This window comes from Mangifera indica, chromosome 15, assembly GCF_011075055.1.
Source record: "Mangifera indica cultivar Alphonso chromosome 15, CATAS_Mindica_2.1, whole genome shotgun sequence".
Classification (NCBI taxonomy): Eukaryota; Viridiplantae; Streptophyta; class Magnoliopsida; order Sapindales; family Anacardiaceae; genus Mangifera; species Mangifera indica.
In genome coordinates, this window is record NC_058151.1 from 12,082,837 (window position 1) to 12,101,604 (window position 18,768).

An 18,768-nucleotide genomic window follows, 5' to 3' on the forward strand; every position below is an offset into this window, starting at 1 on the left:
ATAAAATATAATTAATATAATTTGATTAATGATTTATTTAAATACTTATTCATATACAATGTAATCTATTTAATGTAAATAATTTTTACTTACCGCAATTATTAGAATGAATATTATTTATGTTTCAAATATATGTTCACATCATTTAAATATAGCTTTATATTTTATCAAATAAGTTATAATAAAATTGATAAAAATGTTCAAAAAAATATAACTTATAATCCATCGTAAATAAATATATACGTAACTCATAAATCATATAAATACCTTATAATAAATACAAACATACATTCATAATCTACTCAATACAGTAAAATTACAATTTAAGACCGAATGCTAATACATCGAAGTGGATGACTTGCAAAGAAAATCCAAACTTTGTGAAAACGTCATACTTTATAAAACATAACATAAAAATACTGCAATCGTCAAAACTCTCGCGTAATTAGGTGACACCGTCTGCTTGACACAATACCAAATGCTCCATTTGTGATGTACACCTAATGATGAGATACAATATAATGTAAATCCATCATATTTACCTATGTAAATTATATTGAAATTATATACTATGATAAATCAATCACAACGACTTTGACAATCGAAATTTATTGAAATAAAAACTTATAAATATTAAACAATTTTAATGAATACAGGTATTGTATATAAGCAAATAATAATAAATCCTAAAACTTAGTTGCAAAACCTCTTTTGAAATACCCAAATTCTTGTTGAAGGAAAAAATGAAAATTCTTTCAAGAAGAGACCTTCATTATGCAGATCCATTTGATATACCATTTGCAGTTTCTAGACTGTTATACAAGAAGGGAATAAATAAACATAATTCAAAATTAGCATCATATTACCTGAATTCTTGCCAACTCCTCCCATTCCAAAATTAATTGTTCGAACAAGCATATCTGAAATTATTGTATTCAAGGTTAGTTATCTCCTTAGCCACAGAGGACAAGATGTCATGCAGCAGCTAATGCCTGTAAATCATTCAAACTTCCTCAAAGTTTTCATATTTATAATTTCATGTGCATGATTAGCCTTACTGATTTTGTTAGATGCTTAAAGAACTAAGTACAATACATACAAGTATGCATGCAGCCCATACATAAAAAATTTGAAGGGTAACCCAGAACCAGATAACCATTACAGTTCTTCCAGACATCTATTTATGTAAAAAAAAAAGAACGAGTTAGAAGTACCTGAAAAAGATTGAAGGATAACTCAGAACCAGATAACCATTACAGTTCTTCCAGACATCAACAAATGAATAAGTTTAGGAGACACAGAGAAACGAGAGGAAAGCCAATGATTCTAGACAAAGATGGAGTGCAAAGACAGCTAGTGAATATCAATTATGTAAAAAGTTGGCTCCAGCTGTTCCTATAGAACAATTATTACTGTAAAATAAACTTCGTCAACGTAATATGCTGATGAAATTCATTGTTCGGATTTCTGACTATGAACAATGAATTCATGTGAACGATATTCAGCTGGGTGCGTGGAGGGATCTGTTTGGCAATGTTCCCCAAGTTTCCCCAGCTGGCTGCTGAAAGTCTCCGAGCAATTGTCTTTGTCAAAGCTGAAAAAGTACTCCACTACAGCTGCTATCACTTTAAACAGCTGGAACCCACACATTCATCTTCAAAGTCACGTTCACAATTGTATGTTTCCTGGAATTGCGGTTGTTTACGTAATCCTTTGAATCAAGGGGAGCAGTTCTTCATGTAATTGTTGTACAAGCTTTTGCGGGAGGCACTTTGTTTGTTTGTAATTTTTATTGTTTTATAAGAGAGTGAATGACATTTTCTTAGACAAGGTTTAGCCTTATAATTTTTTTTTTTCATCTTTAATTAATAGAAATAATTTTTTTTTTTCAAAATTTTTTATTTAGAATTAAGATTGTTTAATAAAATAATAGTTTTAAAAAATAAAATTATTATTTTATTTATATTATTTTATTTTGTTAAAATTATTATATATTTAAAAATTAAAAATAATATTTTAAATACCTAAATTATATAATAAATTATTTATTTATTTTTTTCATTCTCATTTTTCATTTATCTTTTTTTAGATAAAAATATTTTTATCTTTATAATTTTTGAAATATCATGTTTTTATGAAAATTTTTAAGAGTAATTAAAAATTTTTAAAAAGTCTCGGGTCTTCAAAACTTTTTGACATATTATTTTTACTATAATAATTTTAAAAATAATAATTATATTTTAATAAATTTGAAGCCAATATAATTATATTTTTAAAGATTACATTATTATATTTAAAACGGATACATTTTACAAAAATTTCTTATTTTTTAATTAATAATATAAAAATTATTATTTTATTTTTACACAATTAAATTTTTAATATCACTGGTTTTTTTAGAAACAAAATATATATATACATAATAAGGTGAAAGTGTTACAGATGCAGGTGGCTTTCCACCAAAGCAAGTCAAGAAAAGTGGTAGGAAATCATTTATTGTTGCAAGAAGAAATTAGTAAAGCTGACGCAGGAGACGAAATTTTGGGCAGGAGAAGAAATTTTGGCCAGAAGAGTGTGAATGCATTGACGGCCTTGGAAATTTGGTTTGAAAATTGGCAATTTGCTTGTCTGGAGGGGCGGCCAAGATTTGTAAAAATAGCCCCCCTCCTCACTTCATATATATATATATATATATATATATATATATATATATATATATATTTCTTCATCCAGAAATCATTTTTCTTCAATTGTTTTTGCTCTTCCTCTCTTTCCTTCTCAATTCTTCTTTAATCATTTATCTTTTTATACTTGTATATTAAATTCATAACATAAAGAAATTTCTTTTAACATTTTCCCAGTCAAGCTCTGGTCTAAAATGACTACAGCTGGGAGTGTAAGATGACTGGTTTTGTCAGGATAGAATCTCTATGTCTGTTGACAAGAAAAGTAGCATTATGTTCCAGAAAATGACAACCCGCAGAGGCATCAAGCACCCATATTAAAGCATGGAATCAAAGTGTTCATTTAATGAACCAACCAGCTTTCAAGGAATGATTAACTTTTTCAAATGTGGAAAAAATATTATACAGGGAAAACGGAAGAGGATGAAGAAAAGCAGCCAATCAGATATAGAATAGAAGTGGAGATAGATTCAGCAGGAAACAAAACATTCCGTGATATTGCCTTATGGAAACCTTTTCCAGAATAAAATGGAAGAGGGTAATAAAGTATGTGAAAATGGACTAAGAGAGTAGTAGCATTTGTGCACTGCTTTCCAGTATTGCTGTCAAAGTCTGATTCCATTGCCAATATATTTTAACAAACTTAAGGAAAAACAAAATGAAGAAACCAGCCAAGCTCCAATCGTATTCAGCAAGATGTATTTTTGAAAGTTGGAATTGGTGAACTCATGTTGTTATAACATACCTCAATATCAGAAACACATTCTACATCCAGAAGAGGGAATTTACTGAGCAACCTACTGGTATATAATGATAAGCTAATTTTATGAATTTTTATTTGCAAGTCAAACAATCTTATATGTATAACTACGCTAATATATATGATCAAACTCAAATCATCTATGATATGCTTAAACAGTAACAATGGAACAGTTGGATCTTCTATGGGAAATATCCTTGACACATTCACAGGCTTATATTATATCGATCTAATCTACCAGGTAGCACTAATTCAGTATTGATCTAAAATGCTATATATAATTTATGACCCTAATGTTAGAGATGGGTATAAGCACAGGATAATAAACCACAGGCCACCCATTTCTCCGTCATTATGGTAGCAACCTCTGTCATCCATATGATGACCTTCTCAATCTACAAATGGCCATTGGATATCTGGACATCAATTAGGTTGGGGACCAATAGCCCATTTCAAATTACTGATGCCCTACTCAGAACGAAAGATCATAATTCCTACAACTAAAAGCGAAAGAACACAACTTGCTGATTTCAATGGGTACATCTCTTGAGCAAAAGATTGTAAAGAGTAATCAAAATTGCTTCTTAGAAAAACCTCGTGAATAGTGAAACTGATGAATCACAGTAAAATCACTGAGAAAGCACACATACTGATCAGCTTAGAGTTTGATAGCCTAAAGGCCCTCGCAAATTATCCGGTTTTGTGTCATTTCTTCCCACGAGAGATGGCATCCATGGGAAAATTTTCCCAAGCTCTTTGCTTATTGTACTAGGCTTTAGCTGTCTATCATTGATCCCAAACTTTGCTCGCTCTATAGCTTCCATTATATCTTCCCTTGTGACAGTTTCACTGCCTGCAAACCCAAAATCAAGATGTAATATTCCACTTAACTGGTCAGAAACTCAAAATAGTAATCTTCATAAAGTAATCTTAATTTAAAAAATTTCCTTTGTTGGCCACAAAATGAAAAAAAAAAAACTTCAACAAAAACAAGCTTCAACCTTACCTCTACGAGCAGCAAGTAAAGCAGCTTCATTCACAATGTTTGCTAGATCAGCACCGACAAAGCCTGGGGTAAGAGAAGCAACAAGATCACCAATAAGATGCGTATCTTCTTCGAGAGGAACACCCCTTAAATGCACAGACAAGATCTTTCTTCTTCCTTCCTGGTCGGGTTCTCCCACAAGAATTTTTCTGGAGAAGCGACCAGGGCGACAAAGGGCTGGATCCAATGCCTCTGGCCTATTAGTTGCTGCAATGACAACCACTTTCATGTCTGACTCAAATCCATCCATTTCTGTCAGCAACTGTAAGGGAAAATTGGTCAAAAGCCATTTCAAAGTAGGAAATTGATTTTGAGGACATAAAGTTTGACTTGGAAAACAAGGTTAAATAAGTTTTTATTATAATTCTGAAGCACAAAATATAACTCAGTAAGAAATTTTTGAAATAACTCAATGAACTTACTAGTTAATGCTCTTCTGGATTAGGTTAGTACTTGTAAAGAAAAGTATTACTCAACAGAATTAAATTGAAATATCAGTAGTATTAATTCAAATAAATAAGAAAATTACAATAAAGATGGACAGACTTCAACGTTAGCTTGCCTGATTCAGTGTTTGGTCACGTTCATCATTGAAACTTCTACCACGCTTTCCTCCAACTGCATCAAGTTCATCAATAAATATGATTGCTGGTGCACATTTCCTTGCTGCACTAAAGAGGTCTCTAATGCGAGCTGCCCCCCTTCCAACAAACAACTCCACGAATTCACTGGCAGAAACAGTGAAAAATGGCACTCCTGCTTCACCAGCCACTGCACGAGCAAGCAATGTTTTCCCAGTTCCAGGAGGGCCCACCAACAACACACCTCTAGGTAACTTTGCCCCTAGTTTTTGGTAGTTTATTGCTCCTTGAAGGCATGAAACTATCTATATACAAGTATGTCAATAAAGATAAATAGAAGAAAATAACTTTACTTGGCTAACCACAAAGGAGATCAGTTAACATGTTATGTAAACATGAACACAAGTAAACACTACATCTTCAACGACTTTACACAAAAATGTTAAAAAGAAACAAGTCTTAGCAGAAAAAAGATCAAAAACAGATCAGTCACAGGCCCAGCAGCCTGTTTAAGGAGACTGCTACATGCTCTAGGAAACAAGGGTAACTGGAAAAATTCAAACTTAGAAATACTAACACTACCACATAAAAATTTTGAAAATAGTTACAATATTTACTAATACAAAAGGGGACACTTGTCCTTATCTTATAGGTTAAATTTTTATTATAAAAAGGGATAGTTAGGATTATTAAAAGGCAGAAAAAGGAAGAAAAAAATTAGGGTTGTGGGCAGCCTTAGGGCTGATTTTGGAAGGTCTTTGATGCCTCGAATGGCTGAAAATAAGAGGCCCCAGACTGCTTGAATTGTTACGTTATCCATGTAAAAATCTATTTAATGAATAAAAAGTTTTTTTTTTTTTATTTCTGGGTTGTTGGCTGTTTTGGGTGAAAATAAGGCTAGATTCCCAACAAAATGGTATGAGAGCGGTTTGATCAGGGTTCCTGTTGCGATTACGGCGAAAGAAGAGATCAGAACTGGTGAGGAAGTCGTATAGTCTATGGTTAAAGGTGAGCAAATGCTGGAATGTGCTGTCAGAATGAAATCAGCTCAGGATAGTGATGGTACGCTGAATCACAAAAGAAAGGCCAATCGTTGTTGAAAAAGAGTAGTGGAAGGTGAAAAATGATCAGAAGATGGAGGAAAAGTTAAAGTCTGGCGAGATTGATGTGTAACAGCGGAATCAAGCAGAGTATGGGCAAATCTGGTGGGATTCATGGCGAAGGTGAGTGCAGTGTTGACAGGTTTGGTGGAAATCAGGCCAAACATAGAAAAAGCCAAAAAAAGAACTAAAAGAATAAGAAGAAGAGAACGTGGGGAGGAAGAAACATGAGAAGAGAAGTGAGGAAAAAATTTTAAAAGAAAAAAAGGGATTATCCAAATAAATTAAAAAAAAAAAAAAAAAAAACCTCATCTGGATAGGTTGATGCAAGTGATCATCAGAAGTGCAAAAAATAGGAAGTCAAGTTAAGCACAGAAGAAGAAAGAGAGGAAACAGTCGGAGTCAAAAGAGAGAGTCACATAAGTTTGGCATTCGAAAATTCAAATTTCAATACGCCCTTCATGCATTTAACTACATGCCTCTCCAACAGCCAATCACAGTTTATTTGTAAAAACAGAGAATGACACTGTATTAAACAAAACAAAATTAACAAAGTAACTATCAAACGACACCATATGATTTTAACACTAACAACACCATATTAATTCTTTATCAAATTGCCTCAACGTTGTTTTTCTTCTTCTGCGTCAACAAAGTTTCCCACCAGTTTAGACTCTGTAACATAGGTGACGAAAGGGAAAGAAAAAAACAAAAAATAAGGAAATATTTTATTCCAAAATAAATCCAGCAAAAAAAAAATAATAAAAAAAGAGAGAAAAAAATTGATATATATATATATGTAAGAAAAAATCCAAATTTTACCACCTTTAGGACAAAGCGGTTTTTAAAAGAGTGGATAATGATAGGATAGGGGACACTTGTCCCTATCTTATAGGTTAGGTTTATTATAAAAAAGGATAATTAGGGTTATCTAAAGGAGAGAAAAAGGAAGAAAAAATTAGGGTTTTGGAAAATAGTTGTTGTGGGCAGCTTTAGAGATGATAATGGGAGGACTTCAGGGCCTCTCAAATAGTCGAAAATGGGAGGCCCTAGATTCCTCAAAGTGTCTAATTTATCCATGTAAATATTCTTTTACTGAATAAGATGTTTTCTTTTGTTTATTTATGAGTTGTTGCCTGTTTTGGGTGAAGACAGGCTTGATTCCTAACATGTACAAAAGAAAATACATCCTGAACAAGAAGAATTTGGCAGTAAACAAAATCAGGTTCCTTGTTGTCTTTTCAAACCCAGAATAAATCAAATTTATCATTTGCAAGCAGCAAAAGTGGCTACCATTACGCTTAATACATGCTTCATGACTATATTTATGACATTTTCATTTTATGAAACCACTGATGCTCCTATAGGCTTACATTGTTGTCATAAACTTCTATTTCTTACAAAGGATCTTCACGTAGATACCAGCTCATATTCATGATTATATTCTTTAGAAGAATACAACTACGCGTCCCAAATTTATATCCCAACTTTTGCATCTCAAGCAATATCAACATGTAATTCAAAAGTAAAGCCACATCACTGTTTGGATATATACATAGGAAGTATAACAGTATATGAGAGTACTAGATAACTGTAAGACCAATACTAAAGCATTTGATGCTTTTGAGATTTTATTTTCAAAACATCTGGCACTCTTGCAGTGCACAACTGGTCCACCATTGTAAACTTTATATATCTACATACTAGTTGCTTAACTATCAAAAAATAAAAATATCAATGGCTTTCCGGCATGCATAGAACTCATAATCATTTGAACTAGACCAAAATATCTCAATTTCATTAAGGAAAAATGAAAGAACATGATAAATCTATTCCTCAACATAGCCAGTGAACATAAGCTTATCTATCCAATGCTATTTCAAAGGAAGAGATCATACCTCCATAAGCTCTACTTTAGCAGTGTCAACACCCTCCACATCATCAAAGTTAACCATGTTTTTATTGGGTCGCCGACGTTTTGCCGGGCTATTAGCAGCAGAAAGTTGACGATAAAGAAGCCACATCAAAGGGGTTAAGGGAATCCACAAAGATATCACTGTAATTAAAATATTTCTCATTGACATTAATGGTGACTGAGGAGCTGAGGTATAAGTTGTTCCCTTTTCTCTCATCAAACTAAGAAGAAATTTCTCATCATGATCTATTTTTCTAGCGGAAAACTCCCACTCAGGAGTAGAAGATTGATTCCCTAAAAACTTTTTCAAAATGTTAAAATTCACTGGCAGTTCCACTCTCACACCGTCATTTCTGGCAGTTGTATGATCCACATTCTCAGCTGAATCATTTACTACTGGTAATTTTTCTTCTGTAATCTCAATATTTTCAGAAGTCTTAATGTCTGTGTTATAATATATCCGACGAGACCCCTCTTCAAGTAATACTTTTGTAACAGACCCGTTTTGAAGGCTTGTTATCAAGTCCGAATATGGAACAATCTTTGGTGATGGCAATGTCGTTAATTTGACAAGCAAATAGCACAGCCCAAGAGCGAGAGGTATCAAAGTAAACAAAGTCACCCTCCTAATATTCTTCCTCAAAAACAGCCCAATATCATTCAACACCAACCTAAGGGAAACCCTCTTCAATCTCACTGTCAACAAACGCAACCTTGGACGCAATCTTAACGACAGTCTCCTTCTCAATTTCCCATTTCCTCTATTCTCCACATGGGTTCCGTTATCTTCAATGCTTCCTTTCACTAATGGCCTAATTCCATTGCTACAACATACCCCATGTTGAGACTTACAACAATCATAAAATCCCAACAAAGAAACTCCACCTTTGCCAATGTTAAGAAACCTAAACCTATCGTTACGAAGCAACAAATGTGAAGATTTCCAGTAACAATTATAAAATCCCACAGAAGAATTATAACAGGCACTAGTATATCTCCTCAAAGACTTTGTCTTTCCACCATAAAGTCCAAAGTTATCTTGAGTAGACAGAAACCCATTATTGCAAACAACAGAAAAACAAGCCATCTCTTCTGTACAACAACACCAATTACTATACAGTCATACTACTCATCAACAAAACAAAATTTAAGCAATAGCCAGAAACAAAAAGAACGTCATTAAATGATTGGAACAAAGTAATATTGTTAAAGAAATGAAACGAACATGAAAATGATTACCAGGCGGGTGGTTGCCTTGTTGGCTTTGGTGGAAACAGAGAAATGAGTTTGCGAAGAGAAGGAAGATAGATAGAAGACACGGTTGGGGGAAAGCGTAAAAGATCTTATCAAAGTCAGTCCAATGGAGTTTGTCTACGTGGCACGCTGTCAATGGGTTAATCAGATTCTCAACTCTGTTCCTGGTTGCACACGAATACATTTAATAGTAAAATAAACTTAGGAATATGGAGTTTTTATTAAAAAAAAAAAAACAAAAAAAAGAGGTAGTTTCTAAACTCTATAAGGTATAGCCAAAAATCAGATAAACCCCCTCAAGAATCACTTACAGCAAGGGACCCCCTACCCCCTGCTGTTAGTCCTAGATCGTTAATTTTAACTGGCAATAAGGGCAAAAAAATAATAAATGTTGTAATTATTAATAAATATGTTAAAATCCACCACACGACTAGCGCAAACCCCACCCCATTCCCCAACGTGAGGGTGTTTAATTAATTCGAAGTTTGATAGTTCAAGGTGACTGTAAAGGTATTTGATTGGAGATAAAAAGAAAAAAGATTGATTTAGGTTGAACTAATTTGGTCTTCGGTGAGACTTTCACAATGGTCGAGCAAAGAGAAAAGTTAGGGCTACTAGACTTGGACAGAGAGGGTATTAAAGTCATTTAACTCTCTTATGTTACTACCACTAATAAAAAAGTCCATCATCAATTCACATATAATATTTCAACATTCCTAAAAACCTAATAGTGAATATTCAATAAAAATAAATTTACTATATAATTTATTTGCAAGAGCAAAATAAAAAAATTTTTATCTTTGGCTTGAGATTTTATTAGATTGATCCTAATAAAAAGAAAATCTCCATTTATCAGATATATCTCCCTTATTTGAACATTTTTTCCTCAGCTCTAGCCCATAAATTACTTGAAGCAATTTCGAAATTAGAATTATCTCGATTGCTAATGAAGGTGAGTGAAACAAGCAATGTGGTAATAGTTACCAATGAAAACAGTGACACTACCTCTGATTGTCATGTTAGGGTTGCGAATGAAAGCTTACTTGTCGACCTCCACCGAGCATAGACAAGAATGATGATGCGGCGAAGACGAAGAAGAAGGGTGGTTGAGAGTAAACAATTGGAGGAGCAGGAGCTAAATGAAAGGAATTTATGTTCAGGATTACTATTAAATTAATCAATACAATAAAATGGGGCTGATTGATAATTCTTTTATATATTATTTTATTTAATTTATAAGTAATAATACATTTCCGTAATCTTTTATTATCGATAGTGATGTGATAAATAATATATGAACTAATTTGATTACCATATTCATTTTAAATATTAAAATATTATTAAAATAATCTTAATTTTTATTATAATTAAATTTTTATTTATTAATTTTTTTAGAGTAAAAATACTTTTATTTTTAATTAATATAACAAATAATATAAAAATATTTTATAATAATTAAACTCAAGATAATTTAAGTCAAATATTATACGGTGTTAGTTTATTACCTCTAATAAAATATAATAGTTATTTATATATACTTAATTTTATCAAATATAGTAATAATTTATATTTATAAATGTTCAAAGTAATCCACTTTCAAAGTAATCTTCAAATTTTGGTAATAAAACATTCCTCTAACTAAACGTCCCCTAAAGCGTCGTGCTTGAATAAAGACTGTTAGTCAAAACTCAAAAATAATTTTGAACATCTACAATTTGATTCAAACTTTAATTTTGTTTACTTCATAATTACCAGTATCTTATAATATACGATACGATATGATACAATACAAGTATAAAACAATACATATCATGAGGTGGATTAAATTAATACAATATAATAGACATATCATACATATGTATCTTACAATACGATAGATATTATAAATAAAAATTGATATACTTTTTAAAAAAAATGATGATGTAAAAAAAACGTATATAAAAATGTTTAAATTTTTAATGGTAATAGTGATATTTTTCAAAATGATGATGTGTTAATTAAAGTATTTATTTTTTTATTGATATTTTATTTTTTAAAAACCATATTATATGATACAATATTTGATATACGACATAAAAAATTAATTTTTTGATACATGATCCAATGCACAATTTGACTACCCTCGTTTAACCCCCTTTTTTTTTGTCAGCTTCAACTCTGCCAGCTTGATTAATAGACCAACTAATTACAACTTGGGGTGATTTATGGTAATTGAATCATTCTCATTAGAAATTATGATAATAATTTGAACAAAAGCTTAAACATTCCTCATGGAAAGAAAGACAAAAAACTTGTAATCATTTTCAGTTTCCTAATATGAAATTACAATATTAGGAAATAAAATCTGAAAAATCCAAGTACATTATACTTCAGGTTTTCTCTTCTTCATGCATGGCGTTTATGAAGAAAGAAATATTGACTCTGGCAGGCACTCTCCGAAAGTTATTTTCTTGGGTGCAACATTCTTTTATATTCTTGAGACTCATGGGGTTCTCTGTTTTCCCCGTTGGCGCCTGTTGTTGAGGAAGGCCAGTAAGGTTGTGTTGTTAAGTCTGAGCTCGCTGAAGCCATTGCAGACCCTGATTCAGTTACATGTCTTACCGGGATTTAACTTCAATTTCATTAGTGGAAAATATTTATTTGTTGAAAAAAGAAAAAAAGAGAAAATTTTGGGGCTAAGAAAGCTTAGCTGCCCCAATAATTTGTTATGCTTTTCCAATTTTATAACTTTTAACTGTAATTCGATTTGATCGCAAGAACACATAAACGACGTCGCATCGGTTGCTTTGTTAGTGCTCTGTTAAATACGCACGCATTTTCTCGAGAACGTTTCAGTCTGGTCAAATCGTTCGCTTTCACATGGCGTCGCTTCGGTCTTTTATTTGCTTGGTTATATTACATCAAAACTACCATTTTTAGAGGCTTTATTTTTTTTTTAAGTATGATATTTATGACAAACCAAAGAAGAGCAGGGATCAATCATTCATAGGGTCAGATAAACCCGAAGATAATACTTACCCAGGTTGTTTATTTTTAAATTTTTTTTTGGCAATTCAATGTTTAGGCCATACAGATTTGATGTTCATGGAGATCATTTCTGGGTTCAAGTTTTGGCTCGTTGTTTCCATGGTTTCTTCGTGTTTTTGCTGCTTTGTTTTGTTTGAATTTTTTTTGATATTGGTGCTGTTTGTTTGATTTCTCACTTGGTTTATTTCTATAAGATAGGCCTGCAATAACGTCGTTTACTGGTTTCTTATTCGTGTTTTTGCTTGCAATATCTGTGTTGAAGATATATGATTATTCATTTTGTTGTAAGAGATTTGCTTGAAGGTTGTATTTGGGTATCTTAAAGAATGATATTCATTTTCTTGTCTTGTAGTAAATTGACATTTCCTTTTCAGTATTGAAATTTTCTCCTGTTTGTTGTTTTTTGTTCTTGGATTTTACTTCCCTAGTTGTTTACTATAATTTGAGGGATTTGAGGTATTGGATTGTTGCTAGTTGTTTCTGGTAATCTTTATTATGCTACAGGTTTATTATATAATGAGTTAACAGTAACATTGTTGGTCTCGAAATTCTCTGACTAATATAAGTTGTCATTGATGTACTTCGGTTTTTCTTTGTACTTGGTACTTTCATCTCAGAAGGAAGTACTCCTGGTGATTTATCAATATTATGTTGTGGTTGCAGATTATAGTTTATTTTTCATCACAACAACTAATTGGTTATTTCAATATCTATAGCATTTGCAATTGATAAATTTACTAACCCAGTTGTGTGACTTCAGAAATAATATCATATACTTTATTCACTCTCTGTCAGATATTGCAGTTTTTGATACAACATCGGTTAGGGAATCACCATGTCAAGTAAAGTAAAGCATAGTTATTTGCCTGGTCACATGCTATAGCTTGTTGGGGATAGTGGAATGGAAAGGAGAAGAATAGATGATTATGAGCCGGGTCCAGTTCCTTCACCTCGAGCAGTAGATAGATTTGGTTTTGTGAAGCAGGAACAAACTAGTTATCCTGAGATTGCAATTAAGAGCAGGTCAGCCATTGAATTTGAGAGGTATGTACTCTGTTTAGTGCTAAAATTTGAAACTTTTTTGGTTAGAATGATTGTAAAGAGCGGCAGTTAAGTGTTTCTGCTGAGTTGATTAACTTTTACTATTTCTTGTTTGCTGTGGATATTAACAATTTTCAGGGAGGAAAGACGAGTTAGAAAATGGAGAAAAATGATTGGGGTTGGAGGGAGTGATTGGAAGCATTATGTTAGGCGTAAACCTCCTGTGGTCAAAAGGCGTGTAAGGAAAGGAATTCCTGATTGTTTAAGGGGTCTTGTTTGGCAGTTGATCTCTGGAAGTCGGGATCTTTTGCTGATGAACCCTGGTGTTTATGAGGTACATGTATTCTTCTTTTTGATATATGACATTGAAAATTGTCCTTACTTTTCGATAAATACTTTTTTATTTCTTATATGCCATGGAATTTGCTTGCCATATCTTTTTGTTCTTGAATCTGCATATAACTTGCTAGTAGTCATAGGCAAAGTTACCTGCTTTCTTTCTTCAGTTGCTATTTCATCCCCCTCCATAAATTTGAAGTAATAGTGACGATCTTGCTCTGCTTCCTTAATAATTACACCTGATTCCTTGTATGATCATTCTTTTATCTATCTGTCTTATTGGATTACCAAATGGGTTTTGTTGAGAATTTATATCAATTTCATTCCTAATCCTTAAAAAGCTTAGTGTTTATTCATAATCTGGGGACAACCTTTCTGCTGTTGTTTTATGATCCTGAATAAACTTATATTAACATATTATGCAATCAAATGGCCATTGTCTGCTTTTTGTTTGTATTTTGTGTTGATGTTATGGGTCTCATATATGGAAATGTTTTTTTTTTTTCACATATACACAATTTTCTCTTTCTTTGATCCTCAAATATTTTGTCAATTGATATTTTTCTTCCTTTGTTTCTCGCAATTTGATTGATATTATGCAGCTGATGAAATCTTTTTTGTGGCAGCAACTAGTTATATATGAGACATCAGCTTCAGAACTGGATATAATTCGGGATATTTCACGTACATTCCCTTCTCATGTTTTCTTCCGCCAGAGACATGGACCTGGTCAAAGGTCTCTTTATAATGTTTTGAAGGCATATTCTGTATATGACAGAGATGTTGGATATGTTCAGGTTTGACTGAGATACTCTAATGCTTTAATGAATTTTGCATTCACTTTGACAAGATACCAATTGATAATTCAGATTTTGACTTGCAGGGAATGGGGTTTCTAGCTGGTCTTTTACTTCTTTACATGAGTGAAGAGGATGCGTTTTGGTTAATGGTTGCATTATTGAAAGGAGCTGTACATGCCCCTATGGAAGGATTGTATCAGGTAATTCCTTACTATTAAGTGCTTCTTTGAATTATTCTGAGGTTTTGCATTCAGATAAAACCATCAATTAGCTGATAACTGAAGATTTGAGGGAGTTGAACTTAAATCTTACAAGTTGATAATCTGAAAAAGAATCTTGGAAGAAACTGACTTCTTGTTATTATTGTTTAACTTAGTAAGATTCATTTCTATCTGGGGTTAGCTTATATATATATTTAAACACAAAAGTGGGATGAAGTATTCTACAGTTTCCTGAGAGCTTTATGTTATGCCCATGAAATAGGCGGGGTTACCTCTTGTGCAACAGTACTTGTATCAGTTTGACCACTTGGTGCAGGAGCACTTACCAAAGCTTGGAGAGCATTTTACTAAAGAAATGATAAATCCTAGTATGTATGCAAGTCAGTGGTTCATAACTGTTTTCTCATACTCTTTTCCATTCCATTTGGCTCTCCGAATTTGGGATGTCTTCCTTTTTGAGGTCAGTGATCATTATTATAGTATTTTATGAATTGTTTAGAAGCTCATTTTGTTTGTTTTTTTTTTTAATAATGTTATATTAGCATATATTAATACCTTTTCTTACTTTTTTTTTTCCTCCCCACAGGGTGTTAAGATTGTTTTCAAAGTTGGTTTGGCCCTCTTAAAATACTGCCATGATGACTTGGTGAATAACTAATTACCTAAAGTCTACTTCAGATCTGAAAAAAGGGGTATTCTGCTTATAGATATTTTTTTATTTCAGGTAAAATTACCCTTTGAGAAACTCATACATGCTTTGCGTAACTTCCCCGAGCACTCCATGGATCCAGATACACTATTGCCAATGGCTTACTCGATTAAGGTTCTCTATCTTGTTCTTGTGTTTGTGAGAATCCTTAAATGCCAAATCACATTATGTTCCATTGTTAGATGTGTATTTTGAGAACTTTCAACATGATAGGAAAGGTTAAAACATAGTATTAATTTGCTATGCCTTTCAATGAATACCTTTCAGTGCTTTACCCCTGTGAGAATAAAGAGTTAATTCAAGCTAATTCTGCTTGCTGTCTGAAACTCACAATTTACCATCTCTTTAACATGTGCTTTTTGAACGGCAATTGCAAACACATTTATGACCCTTCAAATTTATGTTCAGAAGCTACACTTCCGGTTGCTTTCAAAGAGTTCTTCTCATCGCATCTGCAACTAAGCATATTTTATGAATGCAAATCATCTATATTAACTTGATCCACTAATGGATAAACCTTCTTTTTTTTTTTTTTTTTCTTATAAAAGTTATTAATCCCCTTCAGGTAGAATCCTTGACCATCTTTTATGGACACTAGAAATGGATGTGTAGGGCTTTTCATAGGTATGATTAATTCATAGATAAGATTTCCTTGTTTGTTTGAAGTTTTATGCTTCTTTGATCTGTTTTCTCCTGTCGTCATAGACAGATCACAACTGATGCATTAAGTTTTGGCGATGATTAACTTGTTTATGCAATCCCAATATATTTGTAGTGCAATGGTAGTATTGTACCCTTGTGGTTAAGATTCCAGTCCACCTCTATCTTAAGGTGAAAATCATAAGAGCAGTTCAAATATTGTGCCAAAATTTTCCTTTTCTCCCTGTAACCCATGTTAGTAGAATTTTAGACATGAATCTTGACAAGTAAGGCAGACTCTCCTGATAACAAGATTGTTTCTTCATCTTTCTTCTTCGACTGATAGTCGTTTATGTTAGATTTTGTGCTTGACTTATGTATGTGTTGTGGAACATTAGGTCTCGAGACGGTTGGAGGAACTGAAGCATGAGTATGATAAGAAGAATGAAAAAATTAGCTCAATCTGCAGAAACTAATGGAAAAGAGCTGCAATGAAGGATCATCTCTCAGATTAAGCTCACAACAATCGATCTGATCAATCTGCACAATCTAACTTTTACACCATCATTATTTTCAATTAGCATTTGTTGAGTTGATCCTGTATATAAATTTATTTATTCACTTTTTATCAGGTCAATTTGTATGGAAAAGGTTCTGTATCCGGTATTGTTCATATGAAAAAGAATTTCTTTTCCTGGGTTGAAAGGAGCTGATAAAAGAGAATAATTCCGAATTAAGTTGTTCAGTTTCCAAAGTTAATTCTATTTGGTTTAAATTTGTTTTGTTTCAATTCCAAGCAAATTCTTATCAAAAAGTTGAATTATTTTTTAAATCAAATTAAACTAAAGTTAGAAGTAGATTAGATATAAGTTAAACCGGGCTCGAATAAAGTAAAACTTGTTTTCATAAGGGCTTAGTTTGGGCTCACTAAGCCTAGAGAATATTTATTTGTATTCGACTTGTTTCATGGATCAGGAGTTTGTATTCGACTTAGATTTGTGTAGACAAGATGAATTTGGCTTGGGCTTATTGAATTCATTTACTTGATTTTGGTTTTCTTGTGTGGTATCATTTAAATTATCTTTTAATATATTTAAGTTTGGGTTGTATATGTCAAGCTTGGATTTGGGCTTGTGATTGATTTTCAAAAATATTTTAGCTCAAGTTTGCTCTTGAGTTTATATATGTCAGACTCAGGTTTGGATTTGTTCGAATAAAACTTGAATCGAATTTGAACAAGCCTGCTTTGAATCAACCCCAATTAGAAGACATTCAAATTTGATCGACCAAAGTACTTATTCACACCCAAAAAATATTTTTTTTTCAAGCTTACTCTCTTTAACTTTAAAAAATCTAAACACTTACTTATCTATTAAATTTTAGAGTTATTATCAGGGGTAAAATTATTATTTAGTAAAAAATTTATCACATTTTTCTTTTTAGATTTAAAAATTTAACAATTTCGTCTCACCCAAGGGTTGAAAAAATTATCATTTCCCTCTAGGTTTTTTTTCTCTCTCCGGTGAACCGTTCCTTTCTAGTCATTGACGTTCTCTCTTCTAGTTAGCTTCTCTCGCCCTCTTGGTCTTGTTGCCACCCTCCCTTAATTTGACAAAAATGCAATCTTCTTTTTCTCACAAAGATAAAATTGTTTTCATCTTCGTCTCTTATAAAGTCAATAGGAAGAGAGAAAATATTGACGATTGAAAAAGAGATTGTTATCAAAACCTTAGAAGAGAGGGGAGAAAAATTATAAGTTTTTAAATTAAAAAAATATATAATTAAATTTTTATTTTTTAAATATTTTTATTAATTAAAGATTTGACCACTAAGACTAATTTTAAGAGTTAATGGACAAGTAAATAGTTAAATTTTTCAAAATTGATGAGCAAAAACTTAAAAAAGCACAAATCGTTTGACGGGAATAAATCCGTCGGCCAGTTTGATTCGGCTAAACCCTTCTCAGAAACTCACGCGAATGTCATTTTTTAAAGTGGGGTTTGTTTGATGTTGTGGACCCATGCGAGGGATTAAAGAGAAAAGAAGATTGATGAAAAGACAAAAATAACCCCAGATCACATATTTGCGTCATTATTTATTCCATCCACACCGCCATCTTATCCTCTGATCCTCATCTCCAAAATCATTATAATCTCTTCTCACTTTTATTCTTATTCACTGTCCCATATTATTATTTAAATATTTATATAAAAATCTTTGATTAAATAGTAATTTTTTATTCAAATTTTAATGTAAATATAAATATATATTCATAAAATTTTAAATATTTATTTTTAAGTTAATTATTAATATTAAAGATAAAATTATTATTTTATTAATAATATTAAAAAATATAATTTTATTGTATTTTCTCTTTTAAGTTTTAAAAACTCATATTTTATCCCTTCTAAATTTTTAGAGTTTTCTCCTTTCTTTGGCGATGATCACTATCTCTACCTTTAGCTTAATAATCTCCTTCTTTGATAGGTGACATCGATAGAGATAAGACGAAGTTGTTTAGTCTCTTGTCTTCATTGACAAAGATAAACTTTTTTCTCCTTTATCGACATTATCTGTCTAAGAGAGATAATTTGACTAAAGGTGGAGACTGTGGTAGCTATCATTGCCATCGCTAGAGAAAGGAGAAAATCCT

At 32.1% G+C, this 18,768-nt stretch overlaps 2 protein-coding genes and 1 long non-coding RNA gene across 4 annotated transcripts; 1 reads left to right on the top strand and 2 right to left on the bottom strand.

Annotated features, from left to right (window-relative positions):
• Nucleotides 1–240: 240 nt before the first annotated feature.
• LOC123198287 lies at nucleotides 241–1,734 on the bottom strand. Its single transcript, XR_006497995.1, has 3 exons — nucleotides 1,215–1,734; nucleotides 867–920; nucleotides 241–500 (listed from the first exon to the last, which is right to left on the bottom strand). It is a non-coding gene; the product is annotated as an uncharacterized LOC123198287 (long non-coding RNA).
• Nucleotides 1,735–3,564: 1,830 nt separating this feature from the next.
• On the bottom strand, nucleotides 3,565–9,383 carry LOC123198159 (probable inactive ATP-dependent zinc metalloprotease FTSHI 3, chloroplastic). Its single transcript, XM_044612792.1, has 5 exons — nucleotides 9,325–9,383; nucleotides 8,069–9,177; nucleotides 5,052–5,375; nucleotides 4,451–4,751; nucleotides 3,565–4,297 (listed from the first exon to the last, which is right to left on the bottom strand). The coding sequence occupies exons 2-5, from the start codon at nucleotides 9,170–9,172 to the stop codon at nucleotides 4,098–4,100; spliced, it is 1,929 nt and encodes a 642-aa protein (XP_044468727.1). The 5' UTR covers nucleotides 9,173–9,177; nucleotides 9,325–9,383; the 3' UTR covers nucleotides 3,565–4,097.
• A 2,660-nt stretch (nucleotides 9,384–12,043) lies between these two features.
• On the top strand, nucleotides 12,044–16,905 carry LOC123197345 (EVI5-like protein). Of its 2 annotated transcripts, none has more exons than XM_044611595.1 (9): nucleotides 12,044–12,361; nucleotides 13,162–13,410; nucleotides 13,546–13,741; nucleotides 14,373–14,543; nucleotides 14,630–14,746; nucleotides 15,030–15,227; nucleotides 15,354–15,413; nucleotides 15,492–15,590; nucleotides 16,514–16,905. In XM_044611595.1, the coding sequence occupies exons 2-9, from the start codon at nucleotides 13,268–13,270 to the stop codon at nucleotides 16,589–16,591; spliced, it is 1,062 nt and encodes a 353-aa protein (XP_044467530.1). In that variant the 5' UTR covers nucleotides 12,044–12,361; nucleotides 13,162–13,267; the 3' UTR covers nucleotides 16,592–16,905. The 2 variants fall into 2 exon arrangements, with proteins under 2 accessions (XP_044467530.1, XP_044467531.1); XM_044611596.1 differs by having other exon boundaries at nucleotides 12,248–12,361; nucleotides 13,171–13,410.
• Nucleotides 16,906–18,768: the final 1,863 nt, after the last annotated feature.

Bases quoted from the DNA above. Each gene is read 5' to 3' on its own strand.
- LOC123198159 (XM_044612792.1), bottom strand. From the start codon at position 9,172: ATGGCTTGTTTTTCTGTTGTTTGCAATAATGGGTTTCTGTCTACTCAA. The intron at 5,376-8,068 runs GTATGATCTCTT...ACTTGTATATAG, and splicing joins CTAAAGTAGAGCTTATGGAG to ATAGTTTCATGCCTTCAAGG. The intron at 4,298-4,450 runs GTAAGGTTGAAG...TTGGGTTTGCAG, and splicing joins TTTACTTGCTGCTCGTAGAG to GCAGTGAAACTGTCACAAGG.
- LOC123197345 (XM_044611595.1), top strand. From the start codon at position 13,268: ATGGAAAGGAGAAGAATAGATGATTATGAGCCGGGTCCAGTTCCTTCA. The intron at 15,228-15,353 runs GTCAGTGATCAT...TCCTCCCCACAG, and splicing joins GGGATGTCTTCCTTTTTGAG to GGTGTTAAGATTGTTTTCAA. The intron at 15,414-15,491 runs GTGAATAACTAA...TTTTTATTTCAG, and splicing joins AATACTGCCATGATGACTTG to GTAAAATTACCCTTTGAGAA.